The 17,184-nt window shown below is 44.6% G+C and overlaps 1 protein-coding gene across 22 annotated transcripts in view; it reads right to left on the bottom strand.

The window, feature by feature from the left end:
• Mast4 (microtubule associated serine/threonine kinase family member 4) overlaps window positions 1–17,184 on the bottom strand; it is a 591,901-nt gene that overhangs the window by 282,761 nt on the left and 291,956 nt on the right. For all 22 annotated transcript variants that reach the window (XM_063281113.1, XM_063281110.1, XM_063281115.1 and 19 more), the window contains one exon: window positions 4,497–4,528. In XM_063281113.1, coding sequence (XP_063137183.1) covers window positions 4,497–4,528 — 32 coding nt within the window. The remainder of the gene's footprint in view (window positions 1–4,496; window positions 4,529–17,184) is intronic.

The following is a 17,184-nucleotide window of genomic DNA, read 5'->3' on the forward strand; positions in this document are numbered from 1 at the left end:
TTAGCTCAGTGGTAGAGCGCTTGCCTAGGAAGCGCAAGGCCCTGGGTTCGGTCCCCAGCTCCGAAATAAAAGAACCAAAAAAAAAAAAAAAAAAAAAAAAAGAATCGACAGTACGGTTTCATTCGCTTTTTAGAAAAAATGTAAAAAAGTAGGAGGGGTGGGGGTGGGAAGAATGGCTCAATCCAGTGTCCTGCTCTTGTCCCCAGGGCATAAACACTACGGAGGCACTCAGGGAATTCCATAAAAATAAATAAAATGAATAAAATAAAAGCCTCTGTCCTGCATGGAGCTGTTTATTTAGGCAATTAACAAAGCACAAAGGGGCCTTTAAGTGGTAGCTGTCAGGAATGCCTGGCTTTTCTTCCTAACTGTCCATCAGTTTGCATCTTTGCTTTTCCACTCCCTAGGGACAGCTTTCTATTTTAAAGTGCCAGGCAAGTCTTCGATAGAAGACCAGCAATGCCAACAGAGAGAGAGGTGACCAGCCCAATAAAAATCGTGTCGGAAGAGTGTGTGTGTCCCAGGCTGAATTGATGACACCAAGGATGTAGAATCTGCCTCTGTCCCAGCAGACAGGCTTGGTGAAGGGGGCTACAGAGATCTCACTGAATACATGGATTCTGCTGGAGGTTACCTGGCTAGTGGGAGGCGGGCCCGTGTCTATTCCACAAACAGCATACTGGAGCCATTCCTGCACCAGGCATCCCGCTCGGCAGGGAAAACAGTCAGAATCAAATTCCGAAGCTCAAAGTTATGATTCATCACCGTAAACACAGTGATCTCACTTTTCCTCCTTGTCTACCTGCTGGCAGCATATCAGAAGCAGCTTTTAGAGCTCTGAAACCTATACACACAATTTAGTGTATGCTCCGGCGTTAGCCGAGAGTGTCCGACATGGGGACCAGTGTTACGAAACTGCAGTTGTTCGTGGCGATCTTCATCAAGAGATTTAAAAAAACTATTAAGTAACAAGATACAGTTATGATCCACCCTTGTGTTTGAAATAGAGTTTTAAAATATCTACTTAAGTTATTTTTACCCCTGGGTAAAGAGTTTGGTTCAAAACTTGAATTTCACTTTCACACAATCAAGATGAAATATCTTCTATGGGTACCTACATACTTAGCACCACAGCCACATCAGTGATACATGAAGCTCCCTATCAGAGCCACATGAATACCACCTCTGTTACTTTCTATAGTAGCAACTTTCCGTGTACAGCTGTTTCCCGTGCATGCCTCACACTTCTATGGTAAGGGTATATAGGAACAGCAGAGTTTTGTTCTGTCCCTTCACATTTCACAGTGGAAACGTGGTCTTCTCTCCGAGTCTTGTGCATCCACGTACTTGTCTGGATCATTTGACTTTTTATATAGTATTACTTTGCATAGCTATAACAATGCCATAATTCCGATAGACCGCGAGGGGAGATGGGAGAGGGGAATGTGGTAACTTAAACTCCGAAGAAACGGAAGGAAAAGACTGCTCCGCAAATCAGAGATCTAAAGCCTTCGTTGAATGGGAAAGCAAAGCTAAAATCCACCTAATACAGCAAGCTGGCACAGAGATAAGATTTGAGGCCTTAAAGAAGATTAGAGTTCTGGAAAGCCTCGGGGAAACTTAGCTGAGGTCACACTTTATCTAGTAACATCTTGCCTAGAAGGCAGTTCCCTTGGCTTTTCTCGCCTCTCACTCTTTGCACTGCAGCATAAAGGTCTCCGTCAACTCTGTTACCTTTTTAACTCTATATGAGACCATACAGTGTTCATGTGAGTGCCCTTCAAAACAACTGCAAAAAATTAGAGGAAAACTAAATTATATTGTCTAGACTAGACGATATTGTTTGCTTTTATAATCTATCAATCACAAGAAAGCATATTTTCTCTTTTTTATTTACGAAAATTTTATTTTTAAACGTGGCATGTGTATGTGTTTTTGGACTGCACACATAAAAGTTATTTTTTAGTGTATTCAAAACAAAACTCGATACTCTGAGCTTCAGAAATGCAATTTTTTTAAAGACTTATTTACTTAATGTATATGGATACACTGTAGCTGTCTTCAGACAAACCAGAAGAGGGTATCACACTTTATTTCAGATGGTTGTGAGCCACCATGTGGTTGCTGGGAATTGAACTCAGGACCTCTGGAAGAGCAGCCAGTGTTCTTAACCCCTGAGCCATCTCTCCAGCCCCAGAATTGCAATTCTAAAATAAAGACTTCAAGATGCACGAATTACCTCAAGCCAAACTGACTCCCTCTGAGGCTCGGCCCCTCTGACAAGCTCAACCTTGTGGCTTTCGGAGTGAGGACAGTGAGGCCTAAACTGTGCCCTGGGCAGTTGCTCCATCCTAACCTGGAAAGTGAAAAGACAGCAGGGGCCATCGGGATGGCCAGTCTTCCTACAGAAGAAGAGCGCAGGAGCAGAAGCATTTGCTAGGAGCCATTTTTCACAACGCAAAAGGTAAGAAAGTGCTGGCAGAAGAATCACATACTGTGACCCTGGCTGAAACAAGCACCTCAGAAAGCTCTGGCGTCTTCGTCCATTAGATCTGTGTTAAGATGAACCTGCCGCCATTCTTAAATGCATTTCCTTCTCTCGGTGTCACGAAGGGCCGTGCATGCAGAGAATAATTACTGCCCTTCTGTGTGGCATTCGCTGAGGGTACTGAGGGCTGTGGCGCTCTGAACAGTCCTATCGTCAGATACTGTTGATTTTTTTTTTTGAGGGTGACTGTAGTCCATATAAAACTGTGTTTATTTGGGGGCTGATTCATTTGGAAATATTAATTTTTACAAAATTCACAGAGATAGGAGGCCTTGTGTTAACCTGTGCCACCTGTTTTATTCAGCCACCCAATAAATCAATTGGTTTTTATTAGAGAAGGGACCTTAAATGCTCCATATAATTCAAGGCTCAGGCTCCAAATACATTTATTTCATCATCTTTTTTTTTTAAATGATTCTGCTTCTCTCAAGTGGAGGAATGAATATATTTCCCCCCCTCTATCGTGTGTTTTCACATCGATTCATGGCTATCAGCTAAAATTAACAGAACTCAGACTTCCCCGTGGAAGCAACATTTAGCTCTTAAATAGACATGGTAAATTTAATTTCTTAATGCATGTGAGCTTTTCATAGTTACTGGAAATATACTAACAAACCTAAGGAGAACTACTAGAAAGGCTAAAACACAATCTGACCAAATTTCTAAAATTTTCAAATAGGGTATCAGGGAAAAATCCAGGGTGCTTAAGAACTAAATAAAAAGTATAGTGAAAATAAGACTGTTCGGCTGCAAAGGGGTCTCATGTAGTGTTTTTTACATTAATCACCTCTGGTTTCTCATTGTGATGAAAAATAGCAAAGTTTGAGTTTGGGGAACAGGGTCCTAACGGTGACACAGAAAGGGAAAGCATTTAATCCTAAGGGCACTTCTGAAAGAAGAAAGGAGCCGTTCATCTCCAGCTAGGAAGGGAGGTTGGGAGCTGGAGTCAGTCAAGTCGAAAGTTATCAACTCTCCTCCTGGCAGTCTAAGCTTGCATTCAAAGAAATAAAATGGCCTGGAAATCCCAGGACAGCTGAAGCTACACAGAGTAGATGTGTCTCAAAACAAAACAAATGAAAACAAACAACAAAACAAGTTTTTGTAAGTTCACAATTTATGCTCTTCAGGTTTCATCAAAAGATGAAGATAGTCAACATATAGCTTTTGATTCATCCACAGGGAGATTAGCCAGTCTATCTTAAACACCCCCATTTATAGAGGGACTGTACCACAGACTTCAACACAAACCTGAGAGAGAATCCTGCAAGTTCAAATTCAGCCCTTATCGAGAGCTAACCAACAGTAAGAAAGCTATCCTGCAGGTCGTAAAGCATTAGCAAGTTCACTCTGGAAATGGCTAACGAATAACAAATGGAAACTGGGATCTGTATAGAATTAGCCTTAAAACTGAGAGGTGGAGGCATAAGACAAAGAATCAAATCAAGGCCTGCAAATCTGTCATTTTAATAAGTTTAATATCTGTCATTTTATTGTCTTTTAATACAAGAGGGTTGTTTGCATCATTTCAACAAGAGCGGATCAAACAGCAAGAAGCAGAGCTCACTCAAAGACTTCATCCAAGTGCAAAAAAAATCTGTACCAAAGAACAACCACAGATTTCCAGAATGTACAGAAATGCATTAACTCCTGATTCGGGATACTCTGTATCAACTGCAGATCAACTCACACGTTTGCTTGGCTATATAACTGAATTCTTAAAACTTAAGAGCCTCCTAAGAGTTAGTAAGAGTTTACACTGCTTATGCCCAGACCCAGCAACTCATAATGACATCATGACTCTTCCACTTTTGTAAATAAATTCATGTCGTTTGGTTGACTCATTGATCCTTCAATCGCCATCAAATGAGCACATGACAATCGCCGATAACAGCCACATCACATACAAGGCAAAAAAAGAGAGAGAGAAAAGAAGAGTCCTTGTACTTACAGGCTTCCTCTTCGGGGGAGGCTCAGCTCCTTCTGCAAAAGAGAAAACACACATGGGAGATGCCACAGCAGCCAAAGTCACCGGGACACTAAGTAATACAAATGGACATTATCAGACTCAATTTGGCCTTGTCAAGACACCAAAGACTTTGATGACACAACTTTACATTGGATCCCTCCCAACACCACTCTGGCTGTGGAAAAGAGGTCTGAAGGGGAAGTTTACACTACAAACAGCTGATCTGATTCGGAAGCCTAAAACCCTTCGATCTGCTCAAGGTCACTTGCTTGACATGCTGAGCCGAGTTGCACTGTGACAGAGGGAAGTCTGGGGGACTAGGGAACCTATTTAGGGCAGCGATAGATAGAAGCAGGAGAAATTTCGGAGCATTGTCGTTAACTGAAAGCTGAGATGAAAAGGGCAATTAGATTATTAAGTCAGGCCGACTTACCCTCCAAGGGGAGAAATTCGGGCAAAACGCTACACATAGGAAACCTCACACTCTGATGTTTGAAAGGGGAGCCTGCAGCTGGGTTTTCTCCTGGAATGACTTCTCAGAACGGATGGCATTTATTTCCCAGGTATTGAAAAGTGGGTTAATGAACCTCTATAAAAGGTAACCAGATGGCCACAATTTCCAGTGTTCATAGTTCTAAAGTCTGCTCTCACACTTACCTCAAATTAAGACCATTATCTACGGAATCAGAGAGGCAGGGAAACAAAGACCCCGTACAACAGCCAAGTCGGCCACAAACCGCACTTGCAATCCCGACTCAGACAGAGTCCACCCACTACAGACATTCTAGAGGCGCCGCTCCTGATGGATTACTTGATGGCGTTAAAGAACCGGGAGCCATGAGTTCGAGACTGGCTTGAACGCAACAAATTCCAAAGAGTCCGAATTTGACCACCCATCCCCCAAATGCTCATTTTCGGTGTTTTCCAGGATCCCCAGCATCGGCTTTGGAAAGCTGTCCCCACTCCCATCCCATCCCCCGGCGTCACACTCACCTTGCCTGACCTCTATTTTTGTTGGACCCTGAAATGTTTGTCATGGGCAACAGGCTTAGACATCACTTCTAAACAGTGCAATTTACTCTACCACAGCTTATTGAAAACGGCCTTGAGAGCATCTGAGGACGGGCAAGGAAGATACGTGGCAAGGGCTTTGGACATAAAGATACCTCCCCGCTAAGTTATAAATGATTCCATACGGAGTTACCATAGTGTATCACTGCTCAGTGCTGGGGAGAACAATCAGTAATTTAAGAAATGAAGCACCCTCCTCCCCGATAGTGAATGTTTTCTTTCTGATTGTTTTTACATCTCCCTCCACCCCTTGAAGCTTTGATAATCTGCCAAAAAATTACAGTTCTTGCTGACACTGGCTTCCTGATTCTAAAACAGAAGTTCACCTTCATCTGCTGATGACAAGAAGAGTGTTTAACCAGGATAGTCTCCTCGGGGGCTGAAACGCACACAGAAAACCAATGAACAATCTTCTGTATATGAATCTTTGATTAAGCACACACTAGAAATTAGTTTTGTATTTGGCCTTTTTTTTTTTTTAAATGATTCCCTAAAAGTCATAACTCATTATTGTGCCTTTCGGGAAAGAACTGTCACCCCTTGTTCAGCAAAAGGTCTAAAGCCCAGAGGATGACCACTGCTCTGGCAGAAACTTGATCAGACGACAGCATAGATGATACCAGAGGCATTATTAGTAAGAGCAGCCGAGTGATAACGCTATATCAACTTCATATGCAAATAGAGAGCTTGGGAGGCGGAAGAGGGACAGGCCAAGTGGGTAACTGATGGCTCAACCAATCACCTTCCTGGAAACAACCCGATCATAAACTGGCCATTTTGCTCTCAGAAAAAGCTGCTGAAAAGGCAAGATAAGGGGATAAGAACCAACTCTGTTTTTAATCAGAAGCCTTTCAGGTAGGCCTAGAATTACGAGTTCTAAACAAGGAGAAAGGTTACAGTGGTTCACACGGCTTCCCCGCGACACGGGATGGCACCTGAGCTCCCAGGATGAGGAGCAGAGGACATTTAATGGGGCCATTGTTAGCTGACCTGGAGCTACCATGCTCACCAAGCTGAAGGAGCTAATCCACCTGACGGCCTGAATGTCAGGCTCAGGATGGGAAACTCAATTTGGTAGCAAATTGGAATCAGATGTGATGGTAATAAAGTGAGAGAAATGGATGTGCCTTGCCCAAGACCTTGTGAACAGTAGCTGTCTGAGTCTGCAAATACTAGAGGGTTAGCGATTGCGGGCCGGGCAGGCTGTGGCTGCTGCCCTAACGTATGGAGACCACGTGCTAATAAATCAGCACAGGTCAGACACAGATGGACAGCATCGGACCATTTTACTGCCTACGCCCCCAAGGTACTCCATGTGTGTGTGTCTTCATTTGCTCTCCTTACTGTCGGGATAAGGTCAGTAATGCATACTTGGCTAATTAGGTAAGATGTGTGTGTTGGCCCAGGACATAAACCAAAGCTAGCATATGGTATATAGGGCATATGTGTTAAAGACTGCATTAGGCAAGAACTGCAGGTGAGTCAGGGAACGGGATACAAAGGAAAGGAAGGGGCAAGACACATCTATATGAACTGAATATGCTTATAAATCATTTCTAGATTAAAACATATTTAAGAATATTAAAGTATTATTTTCATAGGTACTGATTACTCAGTGACTTTGGTGAGGGGAGGTCGTTGGCCTATAGTCATGTGCCAGTACATTTGTTCTCAGTGGTTTAATATATTCTAGACTGCTATGTTATTACTTTCTTAATATATACTCTGTTCCATTTCTAAGAATGTTAAATAGTTAACCTCAAAGTTAGTATGAAGTATGAGCGATTTTTTTCTGAGACTTTTTTCTTGAGATCTCTCAGGAATACTGAGCAGAGCCTTGCACAGTGTGCTCACACGTAACCACCCCAGCGTAAGAAGGCGGAGGCAGGAGGATTTCTTGATCCCAAGAGATGGAAGCCACTCTGGGCTATATATAGCAAGAACCCTATCCACAGAAACAAACAAACAAAGACAGACAGGCAGACTAAGCAGAAGGACTGAGGCTATTAAAAACTGGTCTCTCAAATGTGAGAAGAAACTCGAGCAGAGTTCAGGATGACAAAAGAGATCCAGTCAGTGTGTCTGAGCCTCTACCAGACAGCCTCAGCCTCAAATGGAGGGAAAAAAAGGCTTGCAAGGAAGATGGCGTGAGGGACTTCCACACGAAGAACACGTGTGTCTGTCTACACTGTATTAAAGGGTTAGTATGGAACACGGAACATAAAGAAGACACATGGGGCTGGGGATTTGGCTCAGTGGTAGAGCGCTTGCCTAGGAAGCGCAAGGCCCTGGGTTCGGTCCCCAGCTCCGAAAAAAAGAACCAAAAAAAAAAAAAAAAGACACACAAAGGAGTCAAAACCCAAGGAACGCGCGGTGTTTTGGGAGTTGGATGGAACAGAAGCTCGGCATGAACGTGTAACATAAGGACTATCATCCCGAAGTGTCGGCACGGGTAGATGGATGTACGAAAATGGCTTTAAGAGAGGGGCTGGGGCGACAGAGAGACAGGAATCCTCAGCGTACAAGATGGTATGGAGAGCAATGGCCCTGGGTGAGGGCAGGGAAGAGAGAAGAGCAGCAGAAGAGCCTGGGTCTCCTCAAAGCAACAGAAACTGAAGCAGGCTGACCTTATTTTGTGGGCCCAGATCAGCGGGTTTTTTTTTTTATGGCAACAAGACGACTGGGAAGGCAATGTCAGAAACCGGGTCAGAACTGGGAAATTAAAGTCTGAGAACACTACACACTGGGCACAGGCACCTTTAATGCACCTTAAGGGAACCCTGTCAGAGAGCGCCTCCTGCAGGTTGTACTTTTAACTGTCTCCACGCCTTTATCTTATGGCTGCTGGAAGGTTCCTAAGTCAAGAGGTTGCTTCCGGGTCTCTTGCTCCACCTGCCAACTGGCAATCAGAAGAAATATGAACTTCCCTCATGAGCACAAAGAGAAGTAGGGTAAAAACCACCAAGTTCATGCACAGGGAACTCCTTCAAGATGGAGACTGTGTAGCTTGCCTCCCCTAAAACCTGAAAACAAACAGAAGGGCAGAAAACCAGAGCTGCCTCCAAGTACTTTCCAGAAAGGAACAGGTTGCGCGTTCCTGTGCTTACTGTTAGCATCTTCCCTTAGACACTGGAATCTTTATCTTCTTACTGATAAAGAGAGCTGGCCACTCTCGCCCTATTCAGAGAGTTAAAGGGCCAGGGTATATACAGTAGGGACATATCTGGCCATGGATGGGGACACGTGAGCTAGAGGGCAAAACAAAAATAAAGCCCACTTAAAGGCTACTCAGGGAAACAGATCCAGACTCTCAGTGAACCGAGAGGTATCAGCAGGTGTAAGATTGCATAGTCTAACCCGGATGTGCAAATGCTCACCAGGGGAGAAAATGATGAGAAGACACACAATTCTGCCTGAGCAGAATTTCTGAGCACTGGTTGACTGGGCTGAAGTAGAGATTCTGAAACCTGACCACATAGAAATGTCGTCCAGGGAGTTTTAAAGAAAGCCAGTGCGTAAGCATGACCTCTGGAGAGAGCCAGGGAGGGAGGAAACACTGTTTACAGCATTTGTTTATTAGAGGTTAGGCATTTTAAATCCCTTTAAAGGCTACTGGTTTGCATAAACCTTTTACCTTAAGATTTTTTTCCCCCTTTATGGAAGAGTAATTTCCCAGGCTGTCATTTGAGTGGTAAGGGCTAAGCTGTGATGTTATTTCCTGTGTGGGTGGGAAGTGATATAGGGAAGGACCTACACTACCCCCATGCACTGAGGCACCATTCTACAGCAGAATGCTTACTGCCAAACACCACACCGCGGGGAAAGCAGCCAGGGGTGGGTTCATCCAGAGGCCAGCTCCCCTAAAGGCATGATCTGGCCACTTTCTTGACTCTGTCATCAAGAGTTAGGTGCAAAGGTAGGGGCAGAGGACAGAAAGGCTTGCATCACAGATCTGGATTCCACGTAGTACTTCCTGACGAACCAGAGCAGAAGGCAAACCCGGTTCTCAAACAACCTCTGAAAGCTTCAGGAAACTGCCCCGAGAGCATACCGTTTTCTGCATAGAGAAAGAAGAGCTGAGAGCCCAAGACCGCAGCGGTGAGATCTGAAGGGTACCAAAGCAGGATTTATTTTTCTTTCTCTGCCTAAAATCATAAAACCATTGGCTGTCTGGACAGGTCACCAAGTGTCCGCAATGAAAGTCCACAGACCAGCAACAAGCTTGTATTAAACCAAGGGCTGGGAGACGGCTTGCTTAGATATCCATAAGCACAAGACCCTTACTCATCTAATTCCCAATATTCACCTAAAAAGCCAGGGCGGTCACATAACCTCTGACTCCAGCACTGTGGGGGTGGAGACAGTAGAATAATTGGGGTTTGTTGGATGCCAGCCCAGCTCCAGGCTCAATGAGACACCCTGTTTCCAGAGATAAGGGTGGTGACAGAGCAGGGTCCCCATGCCCTCTACTGGCCTCAGCTCACACGCATAGGTGCACACACACCCCTTCCACATACAAATCATGTGCAAGTAACATGTAACATATCACTGTCACACACCACCACCAGCAGCAGCAGCAGCAGCAGCAGCAGCAGCAGCAGCAGCACACCCCTTCCACATACAAATCATGTGCAAGTAACATGTAACATATCACTGTCACACACCAGCAGCAGCAGCAGCAGCAGCAGCAGCAGCAGCAGCAGCAGCAGCAGCAGCAGCAGCACACCCCTTCCACATACAAATCATGTGCAAGTAACATGTAACATATCACTCTCACACACCACCACCACCAGCAGCAGCAGCAGCACATGCTATTATCCAATACCATTTCCTCCCATCTATTCATTGTGAAAATAAGATGGGTGTTAGAGCACTTTACATTGTTAAAATAACACTGTTACACTGTTACTTTACACTGTTACATTGCTCCCACAAAGTACCCAAGGCTCAGTAATTCTTTAACATAAGAGGTTTGTGCAGCTCACAGTTTTGGAGGCTGGGGATCCAAGTGAGAACATTTCTTAGCCCCATGGTGAATGGTCACAGTGGATAGAGCATGTGCAGAATGGAGTTCATGGTGAAGTAGAAAACCAGAGGGATTCAGGGATAGCTCTTTCCTTTCCTTTGCTTCCTTCTTTTCTTTCCTTTCCCTTTCTTTTCTTCCTTCTCTTCTTTCCTTCCTTTTTAAATAACAACCCACTCCAGTAGGACCTACAGTCCCATAAGAAGTGCAGAAAACCCTCTTGCAGACGGCATCCTGCATGTGGCCCCTTATCTCCCGTGAAGATGGCATCCCTGATAACCTAATTACTTCCTAGTAGGTTCTACCTCATAAAGGTCTCCTGTCCATACTGACATGCCCAGGGCCAAGCATTCAGGTGAACCTTTTGGGGGAACACGGGGAAGGGACGTGAGAGCCTGAGAGACGGGGGCTGATGAAAATCCGATCGAGGAGGCTTTGTCAGTGATGGCGAGGAGATGAGGAGGACAAAGTGGACACCAGCTTTGTCCCTGGCCCAAACCGAAACAGACACGTTTTAAAAGCAAAACCGAAGTTATTTACTTGAGGTCCTATAAATTCAGTTACTGAGAAGGCAAAGAAATCTTCTGCCGAGGGTGAAGACAAGGGCACCTTTGGGGATTAAAGCAGGCGAAATGGTTTTTTCTTTATTCAATCACACACTTTTTAGTAAAGGTTGACATGGCAGAGACCATGCCAGCTCTGGAGATAAAGGACTTCACGCAGTGGAAAATGCGGTGTGAAAGGCCTGGGATGGAGGAGGGTTCTTCAATGTATTCACCAGCAAAGGATGAGGATGCTGGGTTTCCTTTGAGGAAGGACAGCACTGTCTCTTGCCCACAGACCACAGCTATGCACAATGGCGATGCGTGATGGAACCAATACATGTCCTAGCCATGAGAACAGTGGTTTGTCAACCTGGGGGTCACAACCCCTTTGGGAGCCCAGGGATTCCTTTACAGGAGTTGCTAATGACCATTTAAAAAACACAGCCATTTTACATGATGGTTCATAACAGTAGCAAAATTAATGTTATGAAGTAACAATGAAAATAATTTTATGGTTGGCGGGGGGTCGCCACAACATGCGGAGCTGTATTAAAGGGTCTCAGCATCAGGAAGGCTGAAAACTGCTGCACCAGAAAAAGCTTTGAACTAATTAAGCGAGTAGCAAAGTTTATTTTTTCTGGGTCATAGAAATGAGTCGAGAGATAGCATGGGGCCTGATCTGGGCAAAGTGGATGTAAAGTGATGCTTGCTTGGGGGAGCCTTTACTTCATCCAAGAGGTAGGGAGCTTCTGATAGGCATCGAAGGTGGATGGGGAGGATGGGGAGAAATAAGGCACTGGGTGACCCTTGTAAAGCAATGGATCCAGCCTTGTGTATTTCCAGACTTTTGGACATCCGTTTTCCATTAAACCAGTTGTGTTCTGCTTTTATAATCCCAAAGTTCCCAAGTGACACATGCTCTGCTTGTGCCTGCTCCTACTACTGTAAGGTCTGGGCACTGGACAGGCAGCCTCAGGGCAGGCTGGGCGAGCACTGCAGGGAGGGAAGGTAGGATGTAGGATGGGTGAGAGCAAACCCTTAGAAGGGCTGGGAAATGGAGGAGAAAGAAAACTCAATCGGACAGAGCACAAAGGCACACCACAGGCTGTGTTCAAAGAGACTGCACTTCTGTAGGCAATGGGGACTCCAGGGAGCTCTTCAGCAGGAGAACATAGCCAGGTGATATGACAAAAAAAAAAAAAAAAAAAAAAAAAAAAGCTTCACGCCAGCATTAGGGGGTTACATGGATCACAGACAGCAAATGACTGGGAAAGGTCTTAGAGGCCTGTTCTAGCATCCTGGGAGCATGGCTGAATGCCAGGACCAAGGATGAGGCAGAGAAAGGCAGAATGCAGAGAGACAGGCAAACACAGGACGAAACACAGCATCTCAGGGGTCTGAGAAGACACGCTTGGCTTGTGGGAAAGTCAGAATCATGATGGACAAGGACAGGGTGCCACCCGGAGATGAGGGCAGGAGACTTTAGGGTGCTAAAAGCACAGAGGAGTCTCAGAAGGGAATGGGTGGAGCTGTGAAATAGACAAGGGAACAGGAAAACAGGTAAGTTATCAAGAGGGCTCCAGAGTACAGGACCAGGGATAAAGCTGCAAAGCCAGGGTCCCAGGCTTCTAGAAAAAGTTAGTACCCATCATGACAAACCCCCACCCCTGCCTTCGACTCTGCACTTCTCATGGAAATGGTAGGAATTGTGTGCCTATATTAAAGCCAGTGATGGACTCTGTGCTTAACTGTGTGTTGACAAACTCTGACCCATCTAATCCTGGCCGTTATTACTATTTCCACAAGGAAGGAATGGTGGCAAAGGTTTTAGTGTGTTCTAAACTTCACATCTCCCTGATCCAGGGAACTGTAAGTGTCCTTCCTCACCAGATCACAGCCGTTTGGATTCGTACCAGTCTCCCCTCCCATTACCTTCCAAGGGGTTTCAGAGTGGCTAGCCCTGCCAGTTACATCTCTCCACAGTGAGGCACAACCGACTTGGGCAGCTTCTCCTAAACAAATTTCACACTAAATTGTTTCTTACAGACATTTTATTTCAAGTACAGTCCTGTGAGCCTGTTACTTTTAACACGGACTTTTCTCCAGCAGAAATGGCGTAACGAGCCTGATCGTCAGCTAACCCTAAGTAAATGAACAAGTAAAACAAGTTTCATTTCCAGTCTATTACGGGGGCTTGGGATACTTCCTAAAGCGTTATGCCCTTGGTGTCAGAATGTCATGCTTGGGAATCCGATGTGTGTGTTCTCGGTATTTCCAAAGAGATGCCCACTGCACATCCAAGTTCCCACAGCTCTCTGCAGGGCTTTGAGACATAGGTGAGGAACAGCCAACTTCGCTGAGTGTTCACAATGTTCGAGGAACGTGCTATCTCGAGAGGTTAACAGCTTCCAGCCCACGGTCATACAGCATTTTTTTTTGTGTGTGTGTGCTCACTTTCCCCAAGAACAAAAGAACTTTTTCTAAGGAAAAATTTTGTGTTATGTTTTGAAGTTAAAGAAATTAAAATCTAGGGTTTTTTTTTGTTTTGTTTTTTTGTTTTTTAGCAAAAGAAGCTACAAACGGAAAAAAAAAAAACCAGATTGATTGGGGTTAAGGCTTAAAGATTACATTTATTGTGTTGAGGAGATTCCTCATTGAAGCACAAGGACTTGAGCTCAATCCTCAGAACTTATGGGGGAAAAAAAAACCCAGGCATGATATACTTATAATCCCAGTCCTGAGCAGGTAGAGACAGGGAAATGAACCTCCATCCAGAGCTCACTGACCAAGGGAAATAAACCCCTAGGGCTCACTGAATAATAAACCTAGCATCCCGGCAAGTTCTAGACCAATGAAAGGTCCTATCTTAAGAAAAAAAGTGTCTAATATCCAAAGAACATCATCTGAGGTCTCTTCTAGATTCCATAAGGCCATACTTGTGTACATGCATGTGTGCATACACACACACACACACACACACACACACACACACACACACACACGGGAGCATATACCCACACAAACCAAAAGAAACATAAATCAATCATATGTAAAGAGACAATCTTAAGGCCACAGCTTTATTTCAACCCAAGGTAATGCTACAAAGTGTCCTGAAGAACCTTTTCTACCTCACACAATGAGGCTCATATCACCATGGCACAGTCAGAACCACAACAGTGTTCTTGTGATGCTGTGTTCTGACAGCTCCCCAAACCCTAGGCACCAGTGTTTTCTACCGAAATCTGTTGCTCAAACTCAATGAGGAAGGCAGGCAGGGCGAAGGGGGCCTAGATAACAGCTGAAGTTCATGGGGAGCAGTCCAGACACCTCCACCCCCTTTGTCTTGAACTTGGCTGGGGTTTATTGAAGGTTCCAGCAAGGACACATTCAACTATTCTATAGAGAGACAGCCCTCTGTCTGGACATCAAATGGTTGAACTTAATTGCCTTTAAGACAATGCAAATATTAAGTTCCTTCAGCATCTGTATAAAATTAAGATCACTTTGAACAAGGTCTGACTTCTCTTTCCGTCATTAGAACAAACTCATGAAGCCTTTTGATAAATCAGCTTATCAACCCTGCCATTTAACTATGTTTCTTGGTCCTGGGGCAAGCCCATGACCCACAGTGAGCCGAGATAAAATGGCCACACTGCACAGCTGTGCCCCCACAAGGCCCTGCGATGCTTTCAGTTCTCCCATTTATTACCAGTAAATTACAGTAAATTCAAAATATTGATCTGCAAACCCCTATATGGGAAGAAAGTTACCATCGACTTTTATTGCTTACTGTTGGGTCCAACTCTCTGGAATCAATAAAAGCTACAATGCTCATAAGCTTCTAAAAAGAGAGTTAATATAGTGGATGTGAGACACCTCTTAGAATCATTATAAATCTATAGAATTCTCCACCAGCGCCATGGCGAGCATCCTCAGTGTTCAAAAGCCTTATTTGATTTCAAAGTCTTCTCATTACCCAGGAAAATGCCCTGGGAAAGAAGTGAATATGGATACCAGGAAAGGCAAGCAAGCAATTAGGGAAAACCCTGCCAGGCAGAACGTCTCTCTCCCCTTCGAAACCCTCATTTATTCAAACCCAAGTCACCACCCCGCCCTCAGTGAATTATTAATCTGCGTGGTCACTTTTTAAACAGTTCTATCTCAGTCAGACTTGAGGGGTTTTCTTGACACCGGCTTCCAGGCCCCACCGAGGGAGAGCAGTTTGCCTATAACCAACACAACTGCCCCTAATGTAAAGAGTCAATATCCTTTTATGAACCAATTTTTAAAAATCAGATAGCAATTCAAGGGTTCCATTAAAATTACAGACAACCTTAATACCAAGGGCAAAAGGCTTTTTATAGAACCAGGAAACAGGGTAGGATGAGATGGTCCAACTAGGGACAGGGCGTTTGCTCGGGTGAGATGAATCATTTTTATTTACTAAGGATACCTCACGGTTTATCCAAGCCATCACTGTTCTGAAGGCCTATTTTAGTGTAGAAATTTATTGTCAGCTCAGCTCAAGGGAGCATTGAAAAACTAAATGAAGCTAATACCCACAAGTCCACTTTCTTCAAGTTATTCTGCCCTATCTAAATGCAAAAGACGGCACAAATACACATGCAAAATGGATGCAGCCCGTGGAGATTAACGGCTCACACATTCAAATAATCGATAACGTGAACGTAAGCCTCTAACAGTGCTGAAATTTATTGTAAGGCGATGGCTCTGTAGCATAAACAACCAACTTCGATGCATTTCACCCAGGAAGTAATAGACACTGTGACAGAATAAAGGATCTGACATCTTTATGGCATTTTTAAAGACTTACTTTATTTCTAAGTGAGTGTGTGTGTTTGTATGTGGTGTGTGCAATGTCTATGCGTGCGATGTGTGTGTATGAGCTATGTGTGTATGTATATGGTGTGTGTATGTGTATGTGTATGTGTGTGGGTATGTGGTTTGTATGTGTTTGTGGAATGTGTATATGTATGTGGTATACGTGTGTGTGTGTGTGTGTGTGTGTGTGTGTGTGTGTGTGTGTGTGTACAGGTGCACTCAAAACCCAGAAGTACCAGACCCCCATGGAGTTGGAATGTCAGGTGGTTGTCAACCCCTCTTCCCATGTGGGTGCTTGAAAGCAAACTCAAGCCTGTGAAAGATCAGTACGTATTCTTAACTGTTGACCCATCTTTCCAGCATCCAGACCGTTTTGTTTTTTCATTTTTCTCTTTATCTTTGGTGTTTTCTCCCATGTAAATAAAGCTGGAAGCATGCTAGAATTGGGACCTGTGAGGAAGACGGATGCCCTTTTCCCACCTTCACATCTTCAACCCAGCGCCACGAGCAAAAGTGGTGCTACCATGGCTGCTACCAAGTGTGTTCTCACTGGCTTGCCTGGAAGCTTCACCAACACCCTGGTGAGATTACCGGTATTTCCCAAATACTGCAGTTGGGTCTTAAAGAATTCTATAATGCCAGGCAGTGGTGGTTCATGCCTTTAACTTCAGCACTTGGGAGGCAGAAACAGGAGGATCTCTCTGAGTTGGGGGCTAGCCTGGTCTACAGAGTTTCTGGACAGCTACAGATACAAAGAGAAGCCCTGTCTTGAAAAACAAAATGGAAACAAAGAGAAAGGGAGGGAAGGAGGGAGAGGGAGGGAGGGAGGGAGGGAGGGAGGGAGGGAGGGAGGGGAAAGGAAACTATATGATGATATTCCGAACGCCCAAAGCATTACATTAAGGACAGCTGAGAGAAGACCAAAGGAGCTTGTCCTGGATGGTGCTGTCTTAATAGGTCTCATTCACTGTGGACATTCTGCCATAAACATTTCCACATGCGAAGAAGAAATTTCCATTTAAGTGGTTCGTTTTCTGGTCTTCTCAGCTAAGTACATTCCCAGCGGAAATCCAGAAGTCCTTCCCAGGGACTTCGCCAAACTGACAACGGCGCCTCCTAATGCATGGTGCATGTCAAGGTAACCCAGACACCTCATGTGAGGGCAGCTCCATCTTTCCCAGACAGTCTG

Source organism: Rattus norvegicus, chromosome 2, assembly GCF_036323735.1.
Source record: "Rattus norvegicus strain BN/NHsdMcwi chromosome 2, GRCr8, whole genome shotgun sequence".
Classification (NCBI taxonomy): domain Eukaryota; kingdom Metazoa; phylum Chordata; class Mammalia; order Rodentia; family Muridae; genus Rattus; species Rattus norvegicus.